General features: G+C 57.0%; 2 protein-coding genes across 2 annotated transcripts; both read right to left on the reverse strand.

Moving 5' to 3' along the window:
* Nucleotides 1–5207: 5207 nt before the first annotated feature.
* On the reverse strand, nt 5208–6514 carry FOXL1 (forkhead box L1). Its single transcript, XM_032854612.1, has one exon. The coding sequence runs from the start codon at nt 6263–6265 to the stop codon at nt 5228–5230; it is 1038 nt and encodes a 345-aa protein (XP_032710503.1). The 5' UTR covers nt 6266–6514; the 3' UTR covers nt 5208–5227.
* An 8285-nt stretch (nt 6515–14799) lies between these two features.
* Nucleotides 14800–17579, reverse strand: FOXC2 (forkhead box C2). Its single transcript, XM_032853802.1, has one exon. It carries the CDS (start codon nt 17152–17154, stop codon nt 15649–15651), a length of 1506 nt encoding a protein of 501 aa, XP_032709693.1. The 5' UTR covers nt 17155–17579; the 3' UTR covers nt 14800–15648.
* Between the last annotated feature and the right edge of the window lie 3497 nt (nt 17580–21076).

A 21076-nucleotide genomic window follows, 5' to 3' on the forward strand; every position in this document is an offset into this window, starting at 1 on the left:
TGTCCAAGGTGACACGGTCCCCTGAACCCCAGAGTGTCCCTCCGCCCTTCTCAGAGTGCTTGACCTGGATGCTGTCCTGGGGCCCAGACACCTCGCACATGTCCCACTTCCTCTGCACTCGGGCTGGAGGCTGCCCTCACCAGCGTGAGGTCCACACGGCCTGCGGACGAGATCGCTCCGGCCACGTGCAGGACGCATGTAGTAAAAGCGGACTTTGTATCAGATTCTCAGTGAACTGAAAGATTTCCGCGAGGTGTCACTCACAGACTCCGGCAACTCAGGCTCAGAACTCTGTGAAGGCAGAGACTGTGTGCCCAGGGACAGGGCCCCCCCCGGGAGCTAAGTCCAGACCCAGGCCCTGCCTCCTTATGAGAGTCTCCGATAGCTCTAGAGTCACCTCTCCTGAAAGCCTGGCGGGTAGGAGAGTCCGATCTCCTGGAAGGCCAGCCGTGGCTGCCAGTATCGTCTAAGACATCCTAATCCTGGATCTTGGACCAACAGTGTGGTCAGGACAGGTGCCACCGACCAGCCTGAAGGAAGGACACTCTCTCCCCATCTGCTGTGCTGGGCACAGTCTGTCTGCCCTGCCACCACCCTGAGCATTGTCAGTCCCTCCTGGCCTTGCGGGCTGACCCCCATGTACTGCATCGCCTGAGCTCCCTCGTAGGTGGGTGTCCAGTGGGCTCAGCCAATCAGAGGCATCCACGGGAGGCTGGAAGGCAGGACAGGAGAGGGGCTGGGGCATTACTCCTCAGCTCCCTCCAATGCCAACACTGGGGCTGCAGCCACACTCACCCGTACTCGCCATGGAGCTGCCCTTCCCCTGGCCTGCCCCCCACCCCCTCCCCACAGTAAGCAGTCTCTCCACTCTGGTCTTCTCCATCGGCTCATGTAACGGGGTTTCTGTTTCCTGCTGGAACCCTGATTCTCATGCCTAATGGAAAAAGGTTAAGACCAAACCTTTGCCCCACACCCCCTTCACTCTCCCCCCTCACTGCCAGGGTAAATAAAGGCAACAGAGGGGCGCCTGGGTGGCTCAGTGGGTTAAGCCTCTGCCTTCAGCTCAGGTCATGATCCCAGGGTCCTGGGATCGAGCCCCGCATGGGGCTCTCTGCTCAGCGGGGACCCTGCTTCCCCATCTCTCTCTCTGCCTGCCTCTCTGCCTACTTGTGATCTGTCTGTCAAATAAATAAATAAAATATAAAAAAAAAAAAATAAAGGCAACAGAGTTGACCACATAGCGCCCCCACCCCAGGACCTAGGACATGTGCTCTAGTTAGTTACCCCCTTTCCTTAGGGCCACCTTCCAGGGCCAGAACTGAATCTTGCACTCGCTCTCATCTGCCCACCGTGGGCTTGAATACGCATCGGGCCCGTGTGCCCCTCACACGGTCTGCCTGGTGGGAATGGCATTTGGGTGCCACTGGAAGAGGCAAGCCCCTCAGCTCGGCCCAGTCTCCACCACGTCCTAGTGCTCCCCACGAGGATGCTGCACACGTGCATGGTGTCTGCCTGGCCCTAGAGAACCCCGAGTCTGGTGTTCCTGAGTGAGGAACCTGGATGAGGACAACTGTAGTAGAGAACTTGCCGTTTAGCTATTCAGACGTGTTTTTTAAAACTGCTGGAAATGTGGATCCAAAGAATTTTACCTTTCCAACGAACGCATGCTCTTTATTTTTAAACAATGAACTTTGCTTGTTATCATGCCCGTTTTTTACTTTATGGAGTAACCTCCACTTCCTGCAAAAGCAAGATGTCTCCAGACACTGTGAAGATGGGAAGTGCACAGAGCTGCGGATCCCTCTCCGGCCCCCCTGCCCCTGCGAATATCACCTGCGTCTGAGACGCTTACAGTAGCTTTCAGCGGCAACAGTAACCTCACGGCAGGCCAGTACTTTAACCCGCACGTGGATATGCCCCAGCCCCTCCTCCTGAGACGGTAGGGACCACACGTGGCCTCCCTCACAGAGAGATGCCATTAGATCTGAAATGGAGAATCACATCCTGCTCAGGTTCTGGAAAACTTTCGGAGGCATTTGAGACCCAGCAGGGCCATTAGCTGCTACGAGAGCCCACGAACGCCCAGTACCAAAGCAAAAGGCCTTTGCAGAGTTCTCTTATCCTTGCACAAGTCATAGAAGCAAAGGCCTCAACGCTGATGTGCCTTCCAGGACTCTTTAATGAAATCTTTGTTAGTTTCATTAGAAAAGCACAAAACCCAAAGCTTCCCTGGCTGGAACTGCGTCGAGAAAGAAAATCTTTCCAAAAGCAGCAATGCTTGGATTAATCTGAAAGGATTCAGCGTTTGATCTGCGCCCTCTGTCCCACTCCTGTGCAAACAAACATGACCTTCTGCGCGTCCCTGTGTACAGAGCCCACGCATATGCACACGGGCACGTGTACAAGCATGCACACCCACGCCCAGCCCTCTGTGTCCACCATGGTACGCGGCACTCACACTCCATCCCCACGATGATCGGCGCGTGGCCGTGTGTGCGCACTGAGCTCGGACCTCAGACCTTTCTCAGAAAGAATCTGTTCCCTTTGTTCAGATGGGAGCACAGGGGCTACCTTTATATCGCCTGAGAGTAGAACGAACAAGAAACCATTTTCTGTCTTACTGACCTGCAGCCTGGGGCCTGTGGTTAAATCCGGAGTACTGGCTCAGCCGCGTGGACCACTAAGACTGACAGGTCCTCCCTCTCTTCCGTAGGAAGGAATCTGCACGGGATTGTACCGATTCCATACATCCTGTCACTCTCCCGTAGCCCGTTCCCCCTCAGCCTTCCCAAACCAGATGAACGTGGGGATTAGGGACCAGAATGCCTCCTTATGTGTGTATAAACACTCTTACACAGCAGACACATGCTCCTGCCTCTTTTTTTTCCGAGCCATAAAAATGATGTTTATATTATACTTCTTGGAATTGTAACTCTAACATGCCATCTTTTTTTAAAATGGCAGTACTGGATTATTGGCTTCTCCAGAAAACAGCCACCCTAAATTAACAAAATGCGTGAGATAGCAAATCAAACGCCAAAAAAAAAAAGAAAAATTAAAAACATAACCAACACCGTGGCGTTTCCACAATGTTCCAGCAGCACCCACCGACCCCGGGCTTCTCTGCTCCTGGTCTACCCACTCCATGCGTGAACCCAGCCTCAGAAGCCAGAGCCCCTGAGACGCTGACGGGGCTCCCACATGTAATCCCCGGCTCGTCTCTCCTATTACACTGTTTGCTTATTCCCCCCGGTAGTCCACTGAACCAGTCACCGAGAGGTTAATGAAAAAACAACTTTATTCACAGAGGCTGAGACTTTGGGATAACAAAATGTCCAGGACAGCCCTTCTGCCACATTGTAGGTTAATCACAGTGAGCCTGGGTCTCTACAGTGGGATCTCATCCAAGTTCTCAAAATCAAGGACACTGTGTAGCTCACCAAAACGTCCCCACCAGCCTGGGCAGACTATGCTCAGGGAAACGTATGGGTCAGTGGCAACTGCCTTTAAGAAGAAATTCTCAGAAAGTCAACTCTGTGCTTCCTAATCATTAGATCATTACGCATGTCTGAAATGTCCTGTCGAGGATATTCTGTGATATAGGCTCTCTTGCTGGAAAGTTTGTGTTCATCTTTATACAAGTCCTGGAAATTACTTCCAAAGTTATTTTTGAAGATCTGTTGCAGCCTACCTCCAGAACTCATGACTTACTGGGCCTTTCCCACTCAGATAAAACTAGAGTCACCTGGAGGTTCAGAAAAGTCCATTTCCCCCACAAGGCAACCCAAAGAGGGAGCTAACCAAGAGGTCAGATGCACTTCCCAAAAGTTCCAAGCTGAACTGGGTTGTAAAAATCTACATCTTCTTATCCAGATCTTTGTTGCAGGACACCTCCCTCCCGGGCCCCCAACCTTCTTGCTCCCCACCCCCCAGATTTCCAGACACCTCCATAAGGTGTTTATTAGCTGTTGGCTCTGGGCCCACCCCTGGGAAGGGGCTCGGAGGGAAGATCTGGGTGCTGGCTGGGAGGCCAACAGCCGGGAATGTCGGAAAGAATCCTCCCACCGAGCCTCCTATTTGAGGTCCAAAGACACCCCCCAGCAGATATCAGAAGTTTCCTTTTCTCAGCCCAGCATGACCCATCTTGGCCAGTATCTGCTTTTCGTGTTTGTTCCATCCAACTTTTTGGATTAAAGGTGGTCCTTTCTTACACGATTCTGGAAATTGTAGGAAAAGTCAAACCTAGGTCTTGGAAAAAAAACACTGAGATGGAAAATCTTCTATGTCCAAGACACCTTCCCTCCCCCTCACACACTTCCAGTGTCCTCTGCTATCTTTTGATCCCTTAAGAACAAAAACAACAAGATAGGACGCCTGCTAATGTCGGCAACATGTCCAGGAGATCATGGGTGCTGACTAGCATCCTGTCATAATGCAACAAAATTTCTTTATAGCGTGTACTTTCCTACTAGCAGTTGTTAATACAGACATTTTCACAGGGTAGTTGTACTATAGTCAAGCATCTAGCCAAAGAATATAGCATATTCCTTTTACTGTCTAGAAAGAAAAAAGAGAGAAATTCTCTATTTAAAATAAAACTGTGGTTTCTTAGGTTGCACCTGGACATTGGTTGTAAATCCTCACCAGGCCCTAGATCTCACAAAGAACCTGAAACACAGGGGTCACTGCCAGTGTCCCCACAACAAGACTTCAAGGACAAACCCAGCTGTGAACACCCACCACCCCATGGAATCAAAGCCAAGGCCTGAGCCGCAGCAATGGAGCTGGCCACGGTCAGACTGTAGCTCTGTCTGAAAGCACCCCACTGTCCCTTCCGTCCTGCTCCCTGGTTGTCTGGGCCCTTCTGCTCTGGACATGAAGGACCTGTCCTGGGTAGCAAAAGATCACAACCTCAGACTGACCTAAGATCAAGGAATTCTCCTGCTCTGGCAGTAGGGGGTCTGAGAAGCCCAAGTTCTAGCCAGGCACAGTCTTTTCAATCTCTGAAGGTGCTCTGGGTCCTGGGAAAGTCCGCCTCACCTCGGAGGAGGCAAGCCACGGTGCCCACCTGCGTGCAAAAGTTGATAACACTTCCCAGGATCCACACGTTGCAGAAGAAAAGATCATTTAAAAAAAATTATAAGTGGCTCCTTTCCCCAGCGATGGGACCCCTGGTGACTCACAAGCCCAGCAGAGGGTGGGGGAAGGACCCGCGCCACCGCCGGCCTTACTGGAAGGGAAGCGCGCTGTCGGGAAGCTGCAGAGGGAAATAGGACAGGAAAGGGATCCCGAGCTGGTAAAAGCCGCCCTGGACGTGGGGGTCAAGCATCAGGGAAGCGTTGAAAGGCGGACGGAGGCTTGAGGTGGGGGCCACGAGTGAGGCCCCCAAGCGGCTGCAGGGCCCCGGCTTGGCGCCCCCCAAGAGCTCGCCCCCTCCAGCCGGCTTCTGACCCCGCCGACCGGCCAGGATGCTGTCTATGCTGAAGCTCTTGGACTTGTCGGAGCTCTTCGGAGAGCCGTGGGAAGCAGGGCGTGGGGGGGACGCCGGGCCATCCGCCGTTCGAGGTGGCTGGCCTAAGGCCAAGGCCGCTGCACCCTGGACAGTGTCGCTCCCGTCCTCCTCCGGGGACGCGGGCCCAGGCCGGTGGAGGGGCGCGGGCGGAGAGGAGCCGTGGCGCAGGGGCGAGGGGCGCGCGGGCTCTCCCTCCTGGCGGGGGGTCGCGGGGCCGCGGCGCTCTGACCCGCTTCCCGCCTGGGGCTGCGCCTCGGAGCCGCGCTCCTGCGTCTCGGCGCGGGCGCGCTTGGCCTCCGGGGCCCCCGGGCCTGGCTTGGGCTTCCTCTTCCGGCGCCGGTAGTTGCCGTTCTCGAACATGTCCAGGCAGCGAGGGTCCAGCGTCCAGTAGCTGCCCTTGCCTGGCCGCCCCTTCTCGCGGGGCACCTTGACGAAGCAGTCGTTGAGCGAGAGGTTGTGGCGGATGCTGTTTTGCCAGCCCTGCCGGTTGTCGTGGTAGAAGGGGAAGCGGTCCATGATGAACTGGTAGATGCCGTTCAGCGTGACCCTCTGCTCCGGCGCGTCCTGGATCGCCATGGCTATGAGCGCGATGTAGCTGTAGGGCGGCTTCTGGGGCGGCTCCGCCCGGCCCGAGGCGGCCAGAGCGGCCGCGGGGGCGAAGGCCAGAGGCAGCCCGGGGCTCTCGGGGCCGTACAGATAGAGCATGGGTGAGGCGGCCAGAGCGGGCAGCCGGGGACCGAAGAGGTGGCTCATGGCGAGCCCGAGCCGGCGCTGCGCTCCCCGCGACGCAGGCGACCCAGCGGCTTAGGGACGGCGCCCCGCGCCGCGCGGGCCCTCCCGGGGAACCCGCGGTGCGTCTGCCTCCTGCTCCGCCGCTCTCCCCGACCGCTCCGTGCTCTGTCCCTTCATGGCTTTAAAAATGTTAAATAATTGTTGTAAGTTTGCTATTATATGTTGACTTAGCGCTGGAAAATAAATTGTCTATGATAAACAGTCGTTGTGTGCTCGGCCCACCCACATTAATTAAAATTTCATTGCTGAAAAACTCCAAGCTTTTCCCTCCACGTGTCTTTTTGATACCAACCAATCGGTTTCGGGGCTCTTCCTTCATTTGTTTATAGAATTAGTCTGTTGATAAGTCCGCCCACCCAAGTTGAATCAAGCTGTGTTTATTTGGAAAAATTTCCGGGCACCCAATATATAAACGCACTGATCTGATGTTTGAAATATCACGTCCACCCCTTGACGCTGTAAGCACACACAGTCAGTGAGGCAGGATGTGGACCTCGGCGGCTGGGAGCAGGGTCTGCGGGGCCAGGAAGGAGAGGTGGGGATGGGCGGGGGACGCAGGGGTGAGTTTTGCCATTGGCCTGGGGCAGCCCAGTTATCCCGAGCCTCCCACAAAAGGTCTTTTCTTCTCTCAGGCTTCATAGATGCGGGGATGTCATGGTCTCATAAAATGCCTCCCTGGGGGTCTTTGGAAACTTTTAGATATGGGGGGGGGGCGTGGCGCGTCTATCTAAGAGGTCTGGGAGCCTGGGAGTCTCCGGAGAAGAGGATGCAGGTTTGGAGAAACCATCAGGATGCCCTGCAGGAGCTGGAGGCATTGGGTGGTGGGGGCTGGTATTCCAGAGGGGGCCAGCCTCTACCTCCAGGGCTCCCTGGGGACCCAGAAGAGACCTCCAGGAGCCCAGCTTCCTCTGAAGCCAAGGCCCAGGGTGCTGGGGAGGGAGGTCGAGAGGGGCAGGGGTACCTGGTTCCCGGCTTGGTTGAGGGTGGTTCCAAAATAGACCCATTTGGAGAGGTCAGGGGGGAGAAGATACAGTCTTTCTGATGGGACTGAGGTTGCAAGCAAGGAACACCATAAAAGGGGAATTTGGCAGCTGTGGCGGGAGAGCTGGAATTTGTGAATGCGGGTTTCTTGCTTTATATTCTGCGCTTTCCTGTTTATAACAAGAAGGGGGGTTATAACAACTTTACAAGTGCACGCAGCTGGCCCGTGATTACATTAAGCATTTGGGAAGCCCGCTTGCTCTCCACCCGCCCCCCCACCCACTCACCCTGGGGTGTAAGCACCCCCACCCCTGTCTCATTTTACATTCAGCCAAGTTAGATTTTGAATCAAAAACCCTGAAGGATGCCGATTCAGAAGGCGCGGCGTTCCCGTTCCTCCACGGGGTTGCTGGGGTGGGGGTGGGGGTGGGGGGCATCAGTGCGCTGGTTCCTGTTTATGATCTCTGCTGAAGATTTTTTAAAAGAAAAAGAAAACCACTTGGGATAACTGAATTAGCGTTTCATTGAGTAAACCCTGTGGGGATGCCAGAGAAGAGAGAGGGAGGGGTGAGAGCCGCAGGTGGGCGTAGGAATGGACCACGGGTGGCCCTGCTCTGCGGGGAAGGGAGCGGGAGGCACTACGGGGCAAGGGGCAGGCATGTCAGCCGCCGCCTGTGTCACAGAGAGGCGACTTCTGCTTGCGGAAGGCCAGGTCTCCCCTGGACAAGGGAAGCGGAAGAATCCCACTCCACAATGGGGTCTCCATAAAGTAACTCGGCTGTTTGGGGGTTCCAGATAGCAGGGAAGTGGTAAGTTTGACACACGCAAAAAGAAGTCAAAATCAGAGTCGAAAAACCGGTTTGGGAGCAGGCGAAGTTTGAGGGAGCTCCAGGCTAGGCGCTGGGACACCTCCGGGCCTCCCTCCGGGACGCTGCGCTTCTAACTTAGGCCAACCTGGCTCCGGCCTAGGTGTGGAGGGCTGCCCTCTAGGCAGGAGGGGGCGGGGCGCTGTCCTCTCTGGATCTCACCCGGGACCCCCTTCAACCCTGGGGGGGGAAACACCTCAGGGCCCGAGCGTCTGCAACCCGCGGCTCCATCGTCCCCGGAGTCCCCCAACCTCTCCAGACCAGCGCGTCCCCCACCCCCGCCAGCAAGCTCAAGTTTGGGTCTAGCTTATGTCCAGCCTCAGCTCTCGCTCCAACAGACCCAGAGGAGGAGACAAATGGGGGTCACTACGCACCAACCCCTCCGCACCCGGAGCCCTGCTGGGCGCTTGCCCCGCACCCGACGTCCACACGCACATCCCTGCCTCTCGCGAAAGGCGCGCGGCCTGAAGCGCTACTTCTAAACTCCAAGGCAAACCCGAGCTTGAATCCGTGCAATCCTGAGCACCGCCCAGTCTGGGCGTGGTCGGGACGCAGGCCGGGACCGCGCGGCTGCTGGGCGGGGCACTGATAGTCAAGCGAGAAAGAAGGAAAAAAAACCACTTCGGGTGGCGATCTGGAGAGGCGCGTCCAGCCCAACGCGTTTGCAGATTTGCGGCGTCTCCGGGAGGTTCCTCCCAGCAGGAAAGTGCGTGGCGCCCTAACCCGGCTCCCCCGCGGGGTCGAAGCCTGGGGTCCCAGGCCGGGAGTTAGTAACTTGAGCCTAGGAGGAGCCCGCGGTGGGAAGGAGCCCCGCGCCGGGGCATGTTTCCGGGGAGCGCATGGCACAAGCCTCTGGCGACCGAGTGCGGATGCGCCCTCGTGCGGAAGCTCTGTGTGTTAAGGCCCTGTCTGAGGCCAGCTGGGGTGCAGAAGAGCCTGGGAGACGGCGAGGCTGCCTGGGTATCCCAGAGAGCCAGATGGGGACACTGAAAGTTCTCCCTAGGCTCGGAGTCTTCAGGTCCCCCCAAACGCGTTCATCTCTGAAGTCAGTGCCACTGCATCTCCCAGCCTGCAGCAAAGCCCTGAGATTTCCGGCCTGCCCCCATGCTTCCGGAAGGACATTGGGAGTTCCCACTCTGGGGTCTGTGTGGGATGAGGGCAGGGGGTACAGCTCGCAGCCCCTAGGGAGAAAGCCTGCTCCTTGGGCACCGGGCAGAGGCCAGGCACCAGGCAGGACCAAAGGGGCCTCAGAAAAAAAGGCTGAGGGGAGGGGAGAAACAGGAGGTTTTCCTACCACCCTCGCCCCAAGGCATCTCCCCTTCCTCTGCTCCTCAAGTCAACTGAAAAGCAGATACTCAAGTGAAGGGTGATCTGTGTCATCTCCCAAATATTGGCTCACTCATCTCCGAGCAAAGACAGTCGACAAGGTGTATATACACACGAATGAACGATCGCCCATGCTTGCAGTAGGTGTGAGGAGAGGGTGGGAAGATACAGGACCTCAGCCAGGTCACCTTACTGACACCCTAAAGTGACGCTGGAGATGGTGATGACAAGGACTGTAGGAATGACTAAGATGTCTTGATCGCTACTATGTGCTGGCGCCCTCCTAAAACCTCTTTTGGATTAAGTCACTCCTCCTCTCGGCTCTAAGAAGCAGGAGCCTTCGTCGTTCCCATTCTGCAGACCAGGACACCAAGGCCAGGAAGTTAACCCGAGGAAAGGTTGCAAAGACAAAAGAAGGATCCCATGATAATAGGATTACTGTGTGTGCGCGCCAAGGGCCCTCACAGCATGGATGAGAGACCGGGGTGATGGATTCGCCCATTTTACAGATGAGATTTGGAACGGGCAGAGCAAATACCCCAGACAGTGGAGGCCGTAAGGAGCCGAACGGGGTGTTGGAACCCACAGGGTTTCCTGCGAAGGTGGATTCTCTGAGGTCTGACGTCCTCAGGTGCCGGCAGAGGCTCCGAGAAGTCTTTCTGGAGCACGGTCTCCTGCTGCTTCTCTTGGGCGAAGTGAGCCACGGATGTGACACTCAGCCAGTCTGCCGAAGCCCAGAGAGCAGGGCAGGATTTTCCAAATTACTGATTTCCTTAGAGCTCGTCTTGTTCCCAGCAGTGATTTAAAGGGTCTAAAACAGGGGCGGTTGGGCATAGCGGGCAGCAGCCTGACACACACTCACTGGGGAACAAAGAATCAGGGCTCTCCCGGTGTCGGGGTAAATCCCGACAGCTTGCGGGGAGTCCTCCCTGCGGCCTGGGCACTACCCAAGCACTGTCCTGACGTGTGTTGGGTTCACACATCCTCAGCGATAAGCCTATTTGATGATCCTACCACTTCTCAGTTGAGAAATGGGCCCAGAGAGCTTGAGGGAGCACGGCCGAGGTCCTGCGAACCCCTGGTCGGCCTGGGAGGAGGCCCTGGGCTGGCGCGTGAGGACTCCGTGCGGAAGGGGCGGCCTGTAAAGACAACACGTGGGCAGAGAGGGAGCCCTGTGGGGGGCGTTGAGAAAGGTAAGACCCAGGGCCCAGGGCCACCGAGCCAGAGGTCAGACAGGCCTCTCCGGCCTCCGTGACCTCCAGCCTGGGTGGGCATACGGACTGCACGCAAAGCTGTCCCCCAGGCTGGGGCAGCCCTCCCCATACTCCCCAACCCCATCTCCCTAAAGGGACCCGTGTGGCCAGGGAGCTAGTCCATCTGCAAGCCCACCCCCGGCCCTTCACGCCGGCTTTGCACACGCACATACACGCGCACACAGCCTGCCGCTGGCAGAGCCACCAGAGCCACACACTCGAGAACGGTACTCTACACGGGCCGCATCCTCCCGTGTGTGCCGTGAAGCAGGAAAGACGCCATAGCCCGGAGCGGGCTGGTGCAAATCAAGGCCGTGGCGTCCGGTCGGGCCAAGTGGCCGTCCTCACTGCAGACTCCCTGAAACCGCTCGCCCCCTTCCCTTCGTGCCTGTGTCAGAAAGCAAACATGTCAAACGCCTTGGCGAGCCGAGGCCATGCAAAAGGGAGGCGGGCAGGGAATGCTTCTCAGGGTTTGGGAAAGCATTTCGAGTATGTGGTGCCAAAAGGCCCTTTCTGCCGGCACCGGCCCTGTGGGTCCTGCTCACCTAGAGTCCAGCCCCCCAGCCACCCCTGGCCTGGCTGCACTGAAGGCCTAGAACCTCGGGGTCTCTCTCTGTGTCCACCACACCCTGAGGGGCAGCAGTGTCCCCTCGGGGACAACGCAGGCACCCATGCCCTGAGGCACGAGGCCCAGGTTCCGAGACCCCAGCACATTCTCAAGAAACTTGGTTCTGCCCATTAAATAATGGGTCTCCACTTGGTTGGCTGTCTCCGCCCACCTCGGGATTATGGTTATCAATGAATTCCAATCACACCGAGCTTGGCCAACACCCTGTGCGTGTTTTGGATTCAAGGTGGGGGTGAGGAGTGACGGACGAGGCAAGCGGGCACCCGGGCTCGTTCTCACCGGGGGATCTGGGAACGCTGCCCTCTCTGCGTTGGATGCAGCTCAAAAGCCTCTCCCAGGCCCAACAGCAACCCCAGGCAGTCTTGGGGTAAGAGGAGATGGACCCCAAAACATTTATGAGCCAAGCACCAAAGTTCCCAGGACCCCACATTTGCTCCTTCCTTCCACTGTGGATCTTTGTTTCTTGCCAGCAGGGTAGGGGAGTGGCGATAAGCGAGGGCCCGTCATGGAAGCGCGCTGTGCCGAAAAGGGAAGGACTGGGCCGTGCCACATGCCCTTACACGCACCAGGTCATTTTAGAGATGAGAAGACTGAGACCAGGGAGGGAAGAGGTTCGTTCACACAGCATCAACCAGGCTTCCATTTCCCAGCTGGTGCTCCAGCAGTTAGAGGACACAGGTTTCCACTGATTTGGTGTGGGTGGGGACAGGCTACTGGACCCGGGGCGGGGGCGGGGTGGGGGAAAGGCCACCTGGCCGCAGACACAGGTCCAGCCTGGGGAGAGAGGCTGGGCCACACATGACAGTCCCTCCCCAGGAAAGCTGTGAGCTTGGGGCATGTCTTGGATTCTTACAAGAAGCAGCCTCTGTGGTGCTGGGAATGTGTGGGATTCTCAGAGGCCATGGAGGATTTCCCAGCAGCCCACGTCTGTCCAAACAGGGCCCTGGTTAGCTAGAGTCACGGCCAAGGCCCACAGGGCCAGCATGGTTAACTCTATGGGCAGTGGTATCTGCTCGGTGTTCGGGTTGCTTGCATTTTATCTGCAGTATCTTTGAGACCTGCCTATGTAGCTCCATGTTACTGGGGCAGGAAGGAACATGGTCACCCAACCTTCATGCAAATTGCGCCTGTCCCATCGGCAGAGCAGCACGGCAGGGAGTCCAGGCAGCCTGACACCAGCATCCAGCCCTTCCACTTCCGACCTCTTTTCCCCTTTTCCTGATAGGCCCTAGGCCTCCGGAGGACTGAGCAGCCCAAGAGAGGGGAGGCCAGCGGATAAGCGGAGCAAGGACAGCCTGTGTCCCCGCGAGGTCTTTCCGCGTCAGGCAGCAGACAGGCAGGAGCCCCGGGGACCGGCAAGGCAGCGGTGGATCTCCTCAGTTCCGCACTGCTCAGTTTCACGCTGCTGGGTGCCCCCTCCCCGCGGGGGAGCAAGGGGCGCCTGGAGGCCGCTCAGTTTCTAGGCCGGAGGTTGGAATGACTGTGGGGATGCTGAGCCCAGTGGGCTCTGAGCGCAGTGCCCAGCGCACAGGGCGGGCCTTCTGGCGGAGCGAGTTTACGGCACCTACTCTGGCTCCTGAGGCCTCAGATGCAGGAAGCTTTCAGGGCCAGGGCGTCCCAGCATACCCAGGCCTTACGTTCCCCTCCCCTGTGCTGCGTCCAGAGGCCTGGATAAAGCCCCAAACGCAATCCCTCCAGCTGACCACGCTTCTAGGGAAATGGAAGGACCCCCAGCCATGGCCTCTATGGGCCACAGGGACCCTTCTGGAGCTACTCACTTGGGTGATCGGCAGGCGCACAGGGATTTCTTTCAGAGGCCTCCCCAAAGATAAAAGATCTCAGTGTGGCTTCGGGGACAGCCCGGTTCTCACCCAATTCTTTCCCATTTCTCTCTCCTTTATTTCTCGTGTGACTCTCAGACCTCGTCTGAATTCCAAATCTTGAGATGAGGGCAAGCTTACAGGGCAGACGCTTAGGAAAAATTTGGGGAAGGAGAAAGCCAGTGGCAAACATCATCTCGAGAACAGGAGCAAAATGGGACCAGAGTACCGAGCTGGGTACTCTACAAGGAGGGCTGGCCTTTTCTGCGGCCGGGAGAGGGGACGCTGTCTCCCTCTCTTTCCAAGGTGGCTGGTCCAGCTCACTCAACCAAAGCAAGGGGGCCTGGGGGCCTGCTGGAGGTCAAGCAGCAAGCACTGGGGCTCTCGGATCCTGAGCACTACAGAAAGTAATAAAATGCTGCTTGTATGTCTTACCTGCCGCCACCTCTGGGGCCACAGCTCGAAAAAAATCTGTGTTGCACATATGGGGAAATTTATTTTGCTCATACGTCCCCTGGTTCTATTTCAGCGAGACTTAGAGACAACGTGCCATGATGAAAACAACAACACAAACCCAGGTTATGTTCAGCGCCACTGCATGGAGGAAAATCAGTTTTTGGAAAACTCATCATCGCATGAAATGTTAAATTCACAGGGAACTGCAGCCTTATCAAAGTACAGCCCACCTCCTCTGGTGGGAAACCCATTCCTAGTTTGGAGCTCTGGCTTCAAAATTCACACGGAGAGACCAGCAGGGGAGGTGTGCGTTTGGGCCAGAGAAACAAATAAAACCATTCCCCTGCCCCAGCCATATCTCACAACAGTCTCATTGTTATTAACAACTTTCAAAGACAAGATACCAAAATTGGAAGTGCAAATGATCTCCCTATTCCTTAAAGTCCTGAAAGTTGATAAATTTAGAACTCCAAAAGCATCGTCAATTATTCTTGAAGGCTTTACAATTTTTCACTGCAACGGGGTAAGGATTGACAAAAATCAAATCAAGAAGTGAAGAGGTCCGAAAGCCAGCTCTGATCTAGCCACTGGCGGGAATGGTAGTTTCGTGCTCCAGAATCAGTCCCCTCTGGACCTTCTCCTGCCCACGTCAAATCCTTTTCTGGAAAACCATTCCAGTGGGGAAGGAAGTCCGCATTTTAGGAAATGGAGGGAAAGCAGGACTCCCCCTGGTTCGCAGCAGTTAGCTAATGGAACACGCTTATCTTTGCCCTCCCTGGCCTCCTCAGTTGGGGATGGCTGGATGCGGAGGTGCAATGGCACAGTTTGTTTTGACAATTGGCATGTTTTGCTGCATTTAGCAAAAAGCATTTATAGCAAACAGGGTGACTGCGCCCAGTCCTTGAGGCGGCCACATCCAGCCGGGGCTGTTTCTTGACTGCCTAGGCCAGGGTGGGATCTACATTAATCGAAAGTCTTTTCCGTCACTAACGAGATAATAGGGGAGTGCCCCCATTCCTCGACGGTGATCCTCCTCAGGTTGGTCTATCAGTTTGCCCACCTGCGTAACAAAAATAATGAAAACAGGTGGATTTGCAAAAACACACCTTGTTGGGTTTTTTTGTTTGTTTTTTAAATGCGAGAGCACAAACACACTGTCCGGACTTTGGGCAGAGAAACAACACGGGTTTATTTTAAGGTAAGTACAACAATTAAGACCACATAAGACAAACACAGGTGAAGTTAAATTTTTAAAGTTTTTTTTTTCTTTTAGGAACGCTCAGGGAGGAATCTACTACACAAAGCCATCACACTTTGTAAATAAAAAGTATCAGATACTTGACTTCTTTATCCGCCAACAACAACAACAAAATAAATTATTTCCTTGTTTTGCAAAAGACCTACCACCGGGAATAGAATGATATCTCGTAAGTGTACAGGGATTAAAAACCCCACATAGGTTTCTTGAATTTTCATTTTGGCAGTTAGAAATGGTTGGGCAAGGTGAAAAAAATCATCCAGTGAACTCAACTTTAAATATTATATTAATGGCTCTGAACAACAACAAAATAGCCTGATTACAAATCCACACATTTGTACAGCACGGTTAGAGAAATTTAAAATTACACACAGCACAAACGGAGTCTATAGAGGCCCCCATAGAGCTATGGGGGCCTCTACAGAGAGTCATTACTGGGTCGCTATGGAATTTGGTCCGTAACTTAATTTTTGAAACCCCAGCTGGAGCGGTGAGCACAACCATCCGGTAGGGGAGGGGGCTTAAAATCAATATTCATTTCGCTGGACTGCGTCCCTTTACCGGGGCTTCTTAGGATCTCGCAAACCCGGCCGCGAATTAAAGTTACCTGCAGCTTCGCAGAGGGCTGAGGCCGGCGCGCGCTCCCTGGGCTCCCGGGTCTGAGAAAAGGCTGGTGGGCCTGTTTTGGTTCTCTGCGGCCTGAACTGTCCTGAGAGGTCGGGGTGTGGGAGGCGAAGCCGGAGCGGGCCAGGCGGGTCAGTACTTGGTGCAGTCATAGGAATAGGGGGCGGCGTGGCGGTAGAGAGACGGCGTGGATCTGTAGGGCAGCTGACAGCTCGCGTTGGTGCTCACCTGCGGTTCCCCGAGGGTCGAGTTCTCCATCCCCAGCCGGTGGGAATTGAACATCTCCCGGACGTTGGGGAAAGTCTGCTGCTGGGCCGCGAACGTGTGGCCCGGGAGGTGGTTCAGGTCCCCGCTGTGGTTGAGATACCAGGAGGCCGCCTGAGCCGCAGCGGCCCCGGGCTGCGGTGCCGGCTGGGGCTGGGGAGCCGGCGGGGGCGGCGGCGCCTGCGGGTGGTGGTGGCCGTGATGCTGGTGGTGGTGGCCGGCGGCGGCGAGCGCGCCCTCCTGGCCGGCGGCGAGGTTGAGGGCGCTCAGGGGCGACGTGGGGCCGCTCGGGTGGTCCGAGAGGGCCTCGTCCAGCGCGGGCGGGACGCACATGTGCGCGGGCCGCTCGGCGCCGGTGTACAGGCTCATGGCGCGCATGCTGCACTGGTAGCCGCCGGCGCCTCCGGCCTCCAGGCCCTGCGCGCACGGCTGGCCGTAGGCGGCGGGCGGCGCGGTGGCGTAGGACAGCGCCAGCGGCGGCACCACCAGGCCCGCGCGCCCGGACGCCGGGCTCAGCTCGCCGCCGGGCGGCGACGTTCGCAGCGTCATGATGTTCTCCACGCTGAAGCCGGGCAGCCCGTTGGGCGCGCCGGCGTGGTGCTCGGGCAGCGAGCCGTCGGGGGAGCCGGCGGGCGTGGAGGCCGCGCTGCGCGGACTGCCCTGCAGCGCGCTCTCGGGGCTCAGCGTCTCCACCTTGGTGATGACCGGCAGCGCCGGCGACGCCGCCTCGCTCTTGATGACCACCTTCTTCTCGACCTCCTTGGGGGCGTCCGCTAGAGGGGGCCCGGCCGGGGCGCCCTTGGCCGCCGCCGGGGGCGGCTCCTTGAGGTGGGCCCGCTCCTCCTTCTCCTTGGGCACGTCCTTTTTCTTGAAGCGCCGCCGCCGCCGCAGGAAGCTGCCGTTCTCGAACATGTTGTAGGAGTCCGGGTCCAGCGTCCAGTAGCTGCCCTTGCCGGGCTTCTTGTCGTCGCGGGGCACCTTGACGAAGCATTCGTTGAGCGAGAGGTTGTGGCGGATGCTGTTCTGCCAGCCCTGCTTGTTCTCCCGGTAGAAGGGGAAGCGGTCCATGATGAACTGGTAGATGCCGTTCAGCGTGACCTTCTTCTCGGGCGCGTTCTGGATCGCCATGGTTATGAGCGCGATGTAGCTGTAGGGCGGCTTTACGAGGTCCTTGGGCGCCGCGGGCTGGTGGTGGTGGTAGGGCGCGTAGGAGCGGCCCATGCCCGCGCCGTACTGCTCCGGGTGGCCGGAGTAGACGCCCATGGGGCTGGCCATGCCGCCGTAGCTGCCCGCCGCCCGGTAGTAATTTTGCTCGCTCAAGTAGGGCACCACTCCCAGGGCGTTGGGGTCGGACACCGAGTAGCGCGCCTGCATGCTGCGTCCGAGACGGCTCGCCGCCGCCTGCGCGCACGCACCGCGAGGAAGGCCCTGCGAGAGCGAGAGCGCGAGGGAGCGAGCGGGCGAGAGGCCGGGAGCCGGCGGGGGGAGCCCCGGGCGCCGGGAAGCCTTGGGGGCGAGGTGGGGGAGGCGCCGGCCCTGAGCGCCCGCCGGCGCGCGGAGAGGCGACGCTCGTCGTCAGCGGACCGGGCGGATCGGCATCCTGGAGGGCGCGCCCGGCGAGCGCAGCGCTGGCCCCGGCTCGCTCGCCTGCTGGCTCTCGGGGCCGGGGGTGGCCGCCCGAGCTGGCGGCCGGGGCGCAGCGGAGCCGCCACGCGCGCAGCGGAGCGAGGCCGGCCGCTCTGTCCGCGCCGGGAGGGGGACGGCGGCTCTCCTAGCCCCCCAGCGAGGAGGCAGCCCTGAGGGTCAGCAAGCTGGGGTCCAGAGTGGCCGCCCTGCCGAGCCCGGAAAAAGAGGCAAAGTCCCTTTTAGGGATTGGGAAAAGTTTCAAAAGTCTTCTTGCTGAAAGCAAGTTTTTACTTCCCTCCGGCCACGCCCCCTCCGGGGACTGCAGACCAATCGCGCGCCAGCTGCGGGGAGCCGGCGCCAATCGGGGCGAGGAGCGCCGGAATCCGTCGGCTCTAAGACCCCGCGGCTCGGAACCAGACTCCCCTGCGCTGCAGGCTTCCCTCGAAAAGATTTTTTTTAAAAAGAGTGATATCTTCTTAAAATTTACTCTATTATCACATTTTGGTTCATGGGCCCACAGGCCTCGGAGGAAAAAAAAAACCCAAAGCCCCATGCTCCTTTGCAGATAAAGTTAGTTTGAGATATGAAATCGAATTGATTAACGTAGTCTAACATCTCCCCAAAGAACTTGTAAGTAGCTAAGACCCTGGGACTATTTTCTTATTAATGAGTGATGAGGCGAATAATTAGATTTCCTAATTATCGGGGCCCAGGTGTCATGGATTCTGAGCAGGCGTGCTGGGTTGGTAGGGAAGGGGCCTCCTTCTGGATGTTGTCATCATTTAAGAAAAAAAAATTAATTTTCAACAGAGGGTTTCCAGGTTCAGGGCCGTCAAGAATAACCCAAAAGCTTTTAGAGGCAAATTATGGAAACTGAATGCATGTGCCTCACCTCCGCCGTGGGGAGGGGAGCAGGCAGGCCGTCGCCTCCACAGGGGAATGGCAGAGGGAGGGAAGCAGCAGTGTCTTTTGAGAATTTAATGTCCAGTGCGCCGTGGATTCGGTAAATCGCCCGCGTCACCGTGAGCAGTTTTGTAGGGTTTGGGGAAAGAGAGTGGAATAGCTCCGCTAATTTCCCGCACTCCCCTCCTGCACAGACGATCGCTGACCACCTTCTCCAGCTTTGCAGGGCCTCTCCCTTTTCCCAGAGATAAATTCCCGTGGACAGGCTGACTCCCGCGCTCCCCAAAGACGGGAACAATGCAGCCAGCAACCGGCCCAGGCAGAACCGGGGTTCCTCTGCCCGCGAGGAGGAACCCAAGCCCGCTTTCCGCGGGGGCTGCGCCCGGAGACCCGCGTCCGTGGCGCCGCACAGGGCGGCCTGCGGGCGAGGAGGCTGCCCCCGGTCCCGTCCGCAGGATCGCCAACCCCGGGGCGCAGTCCCCACCTCCCGCTCCCGGCAAAGCCCCTTAGGGACTCTCCAGGCTGACTTTTTGTCGTCGTCCTTTGATAAGGCGATCTGGGCACCAGGGCTCCGTGGGAGGACGGGGTAAGTGACCCCTCACGGTTAAGGCACCACCAGAGGTTATGCGGTCGGGATGTCGCCCTGGAGCGACTCGAGGTCTTCGCCCTTCAGAGCTCTGCCCTCTCCTCCGGATACCCCGGGAAGTTAGTTAATTTGTGGACTGAGTATTCCTCCAACACCTCCAACAATCGGCTCCCCATTCCCCGCTTCCCCTTGAGGGGGAAGGACACTCATAAGAAGGGCTGAAGACTGGTCAGAATTCTTCTGCTAGCTGCCCCTCTGTTGGATAGGGAAGACCAGTGATGAAACTCTTGTACTTACCCACCCCACCGCCCTACCGCCCCTCTTCTTCGGTAGCTCACTTGATTCCCAGGAAAAGGGTGTGAGACAATCCGCCCGCGCTCAGCTTCGGGAGGTGAGGACAGGGCGTTGGAGACATCCCATTCATTTTCAGGAAAGGAACAAAAGAAGAAAACATGCGTGTGCGTTTTGTGTGAGTGCTACTGTCTCTCGGTAAATTCACAGTCAGAGGGCAAATGCAAACCAGGTTCCCAGGTTTCGTAAAAAAGGTTCCCCTTCAGTATTCTACTTCTGAAACACGATTTTTTATGGGTGCTGTGAGTCTTTCTTTAACTTGATTTTTTTTTTTTTTTGCAACGAAATAGAATCAAGCTTCCCAGTCCTCAGCTCCCAGGCGAAGGGTCTGAGAGTTCCTCCGCGCCCCTACGCCTTTATTATTTTTTAGTATGTTCAGATACATCTTTTTTTTTTTTTTTTTGCCTTCCTCCTGGAGTGTGTGGCAGGCACCTCGCGTTCTTACTGTTTCACTGGAAATGCAAACTCTTGATCAAGAAATATTCCTCGGTCTGTAGGCTTCCTGTAGAAATATTATTCACTCTGCTTTTATGAGGTGCTTAAAAGAAAATGTATCACAGCACAGGGTAAAACCCAGAAACACCGAGGACCATGGAAAACAAATTCCAAAAGGACAGCTTCCGTCTGAGTTTGCATTTACAGGGGTGTCCGGGTTTAACATAGCGTCATCTGCAAAGCTCTAGGTGGAGTCGCTAAAATTATTGCGCCCCCCCCCCAAATTGGGGTTGGTAGGAAAGAAATCCTATCATCTAGACAGAAAAGGTGAGAGAGACATTTCCCTCCGCCCCCGGCCCTCGGTTTGGTCTCGGCTTCGAAGGACCCCGGGAGAGACGTTTGCGCCCGTCGGTACAGCAGCCCCTTCCGCACACCTGCGCTTGGCGGACACCTGCGCTGCCGACCTTTCCGGGAACCTCCGGGGGGGGCTTCTGGTTCATGGACGGTTGCGTCCCCTCCGGAGCTTGCGGTCGCGGAGCCGAGAGCGGAATCGGACCCCGGAGGGTGCTGCGTGTCTCTAGAATCAGGAGCGGTGATGAAGGCGGGAGAAATTCAAGCCCCCGCCGTCGCCCCCTTCCCCCTGCCCCCCACCCAGCACGCGCACCGGGAGGCCTTCCGCCCCCGCGCCGCCGGCTCCCGCACCTGGACGCGGCTTGCGCGGGCCTGTGGTTTTGGCGCCATCTGAAGGCCAACCGGGGAACTGCTCCAAAAGGCAGAAAAAAAGGAACCGGGCCGCGCTGGTGGCAAGGCAGGTGCTGACACCGCACGGACGCGCTCTGGCATTGCAGGGCGCGGGGAAGGCCCTGGGAAAGCTCTGAGCCAGGACTGCGTGCAGCGCGTCGGTGAAGGAAAAGCAAAACACTTTCCAGAGCGATGCAATATGTCAAGAACAGGGTCGGCTGGAAAACAGAAATGTCTTTGAAACTTCTCTGCAGCAAGAAATCCTCTCTGGGGAGATTCGCGGAGGTTCTGAGCAAAGAAAATAAATGAAATCTGAGCAAATAAAATCTGTGCCTCTTAGGTGGCTAGAAGTCTAGGCGCTCCCACCCCACCCCCATGCGGGGAATTTCTTGTCCCTCTGTGTCTTCCCAAGCCCACCGTCCTTCTGCCCAAGGTGTGGCTTGGGTTTCGAGGGATTCATCAGAAAAGCGTTTGCATTGATGTGTGTGCACAGCATTGGCTTGAACGAGAGGGGGAGTTTCAAACACACCTGCAAGCCCCTTCTGCTTTTGAGGCACAACAGAGAATTCAAAGAGGCCACAAGCCAAAGGAGAGTGTGTCTTCTCTCACTACTTTCAAGACATTTGTCCCAGAGGCCTTTCAACATCTCCCTCT

The sequence above is a fragment of the Lontra canadensis genome, unplaced genomic scaffold, assembly GCF_010015895.1.
Source record: "Lontra canadensis isolate GAN:19392208 unplaced genomic scaffold, GSC_riverotter_1.0 scaffold8, whole genome shotgun sequence".
Classification (NCBI taxonomy): Eukaryota; Metazoa; Chordata; class Mammalia; order Carnivora; family Mustelidae; genus Lontra; species Lontra canadensis.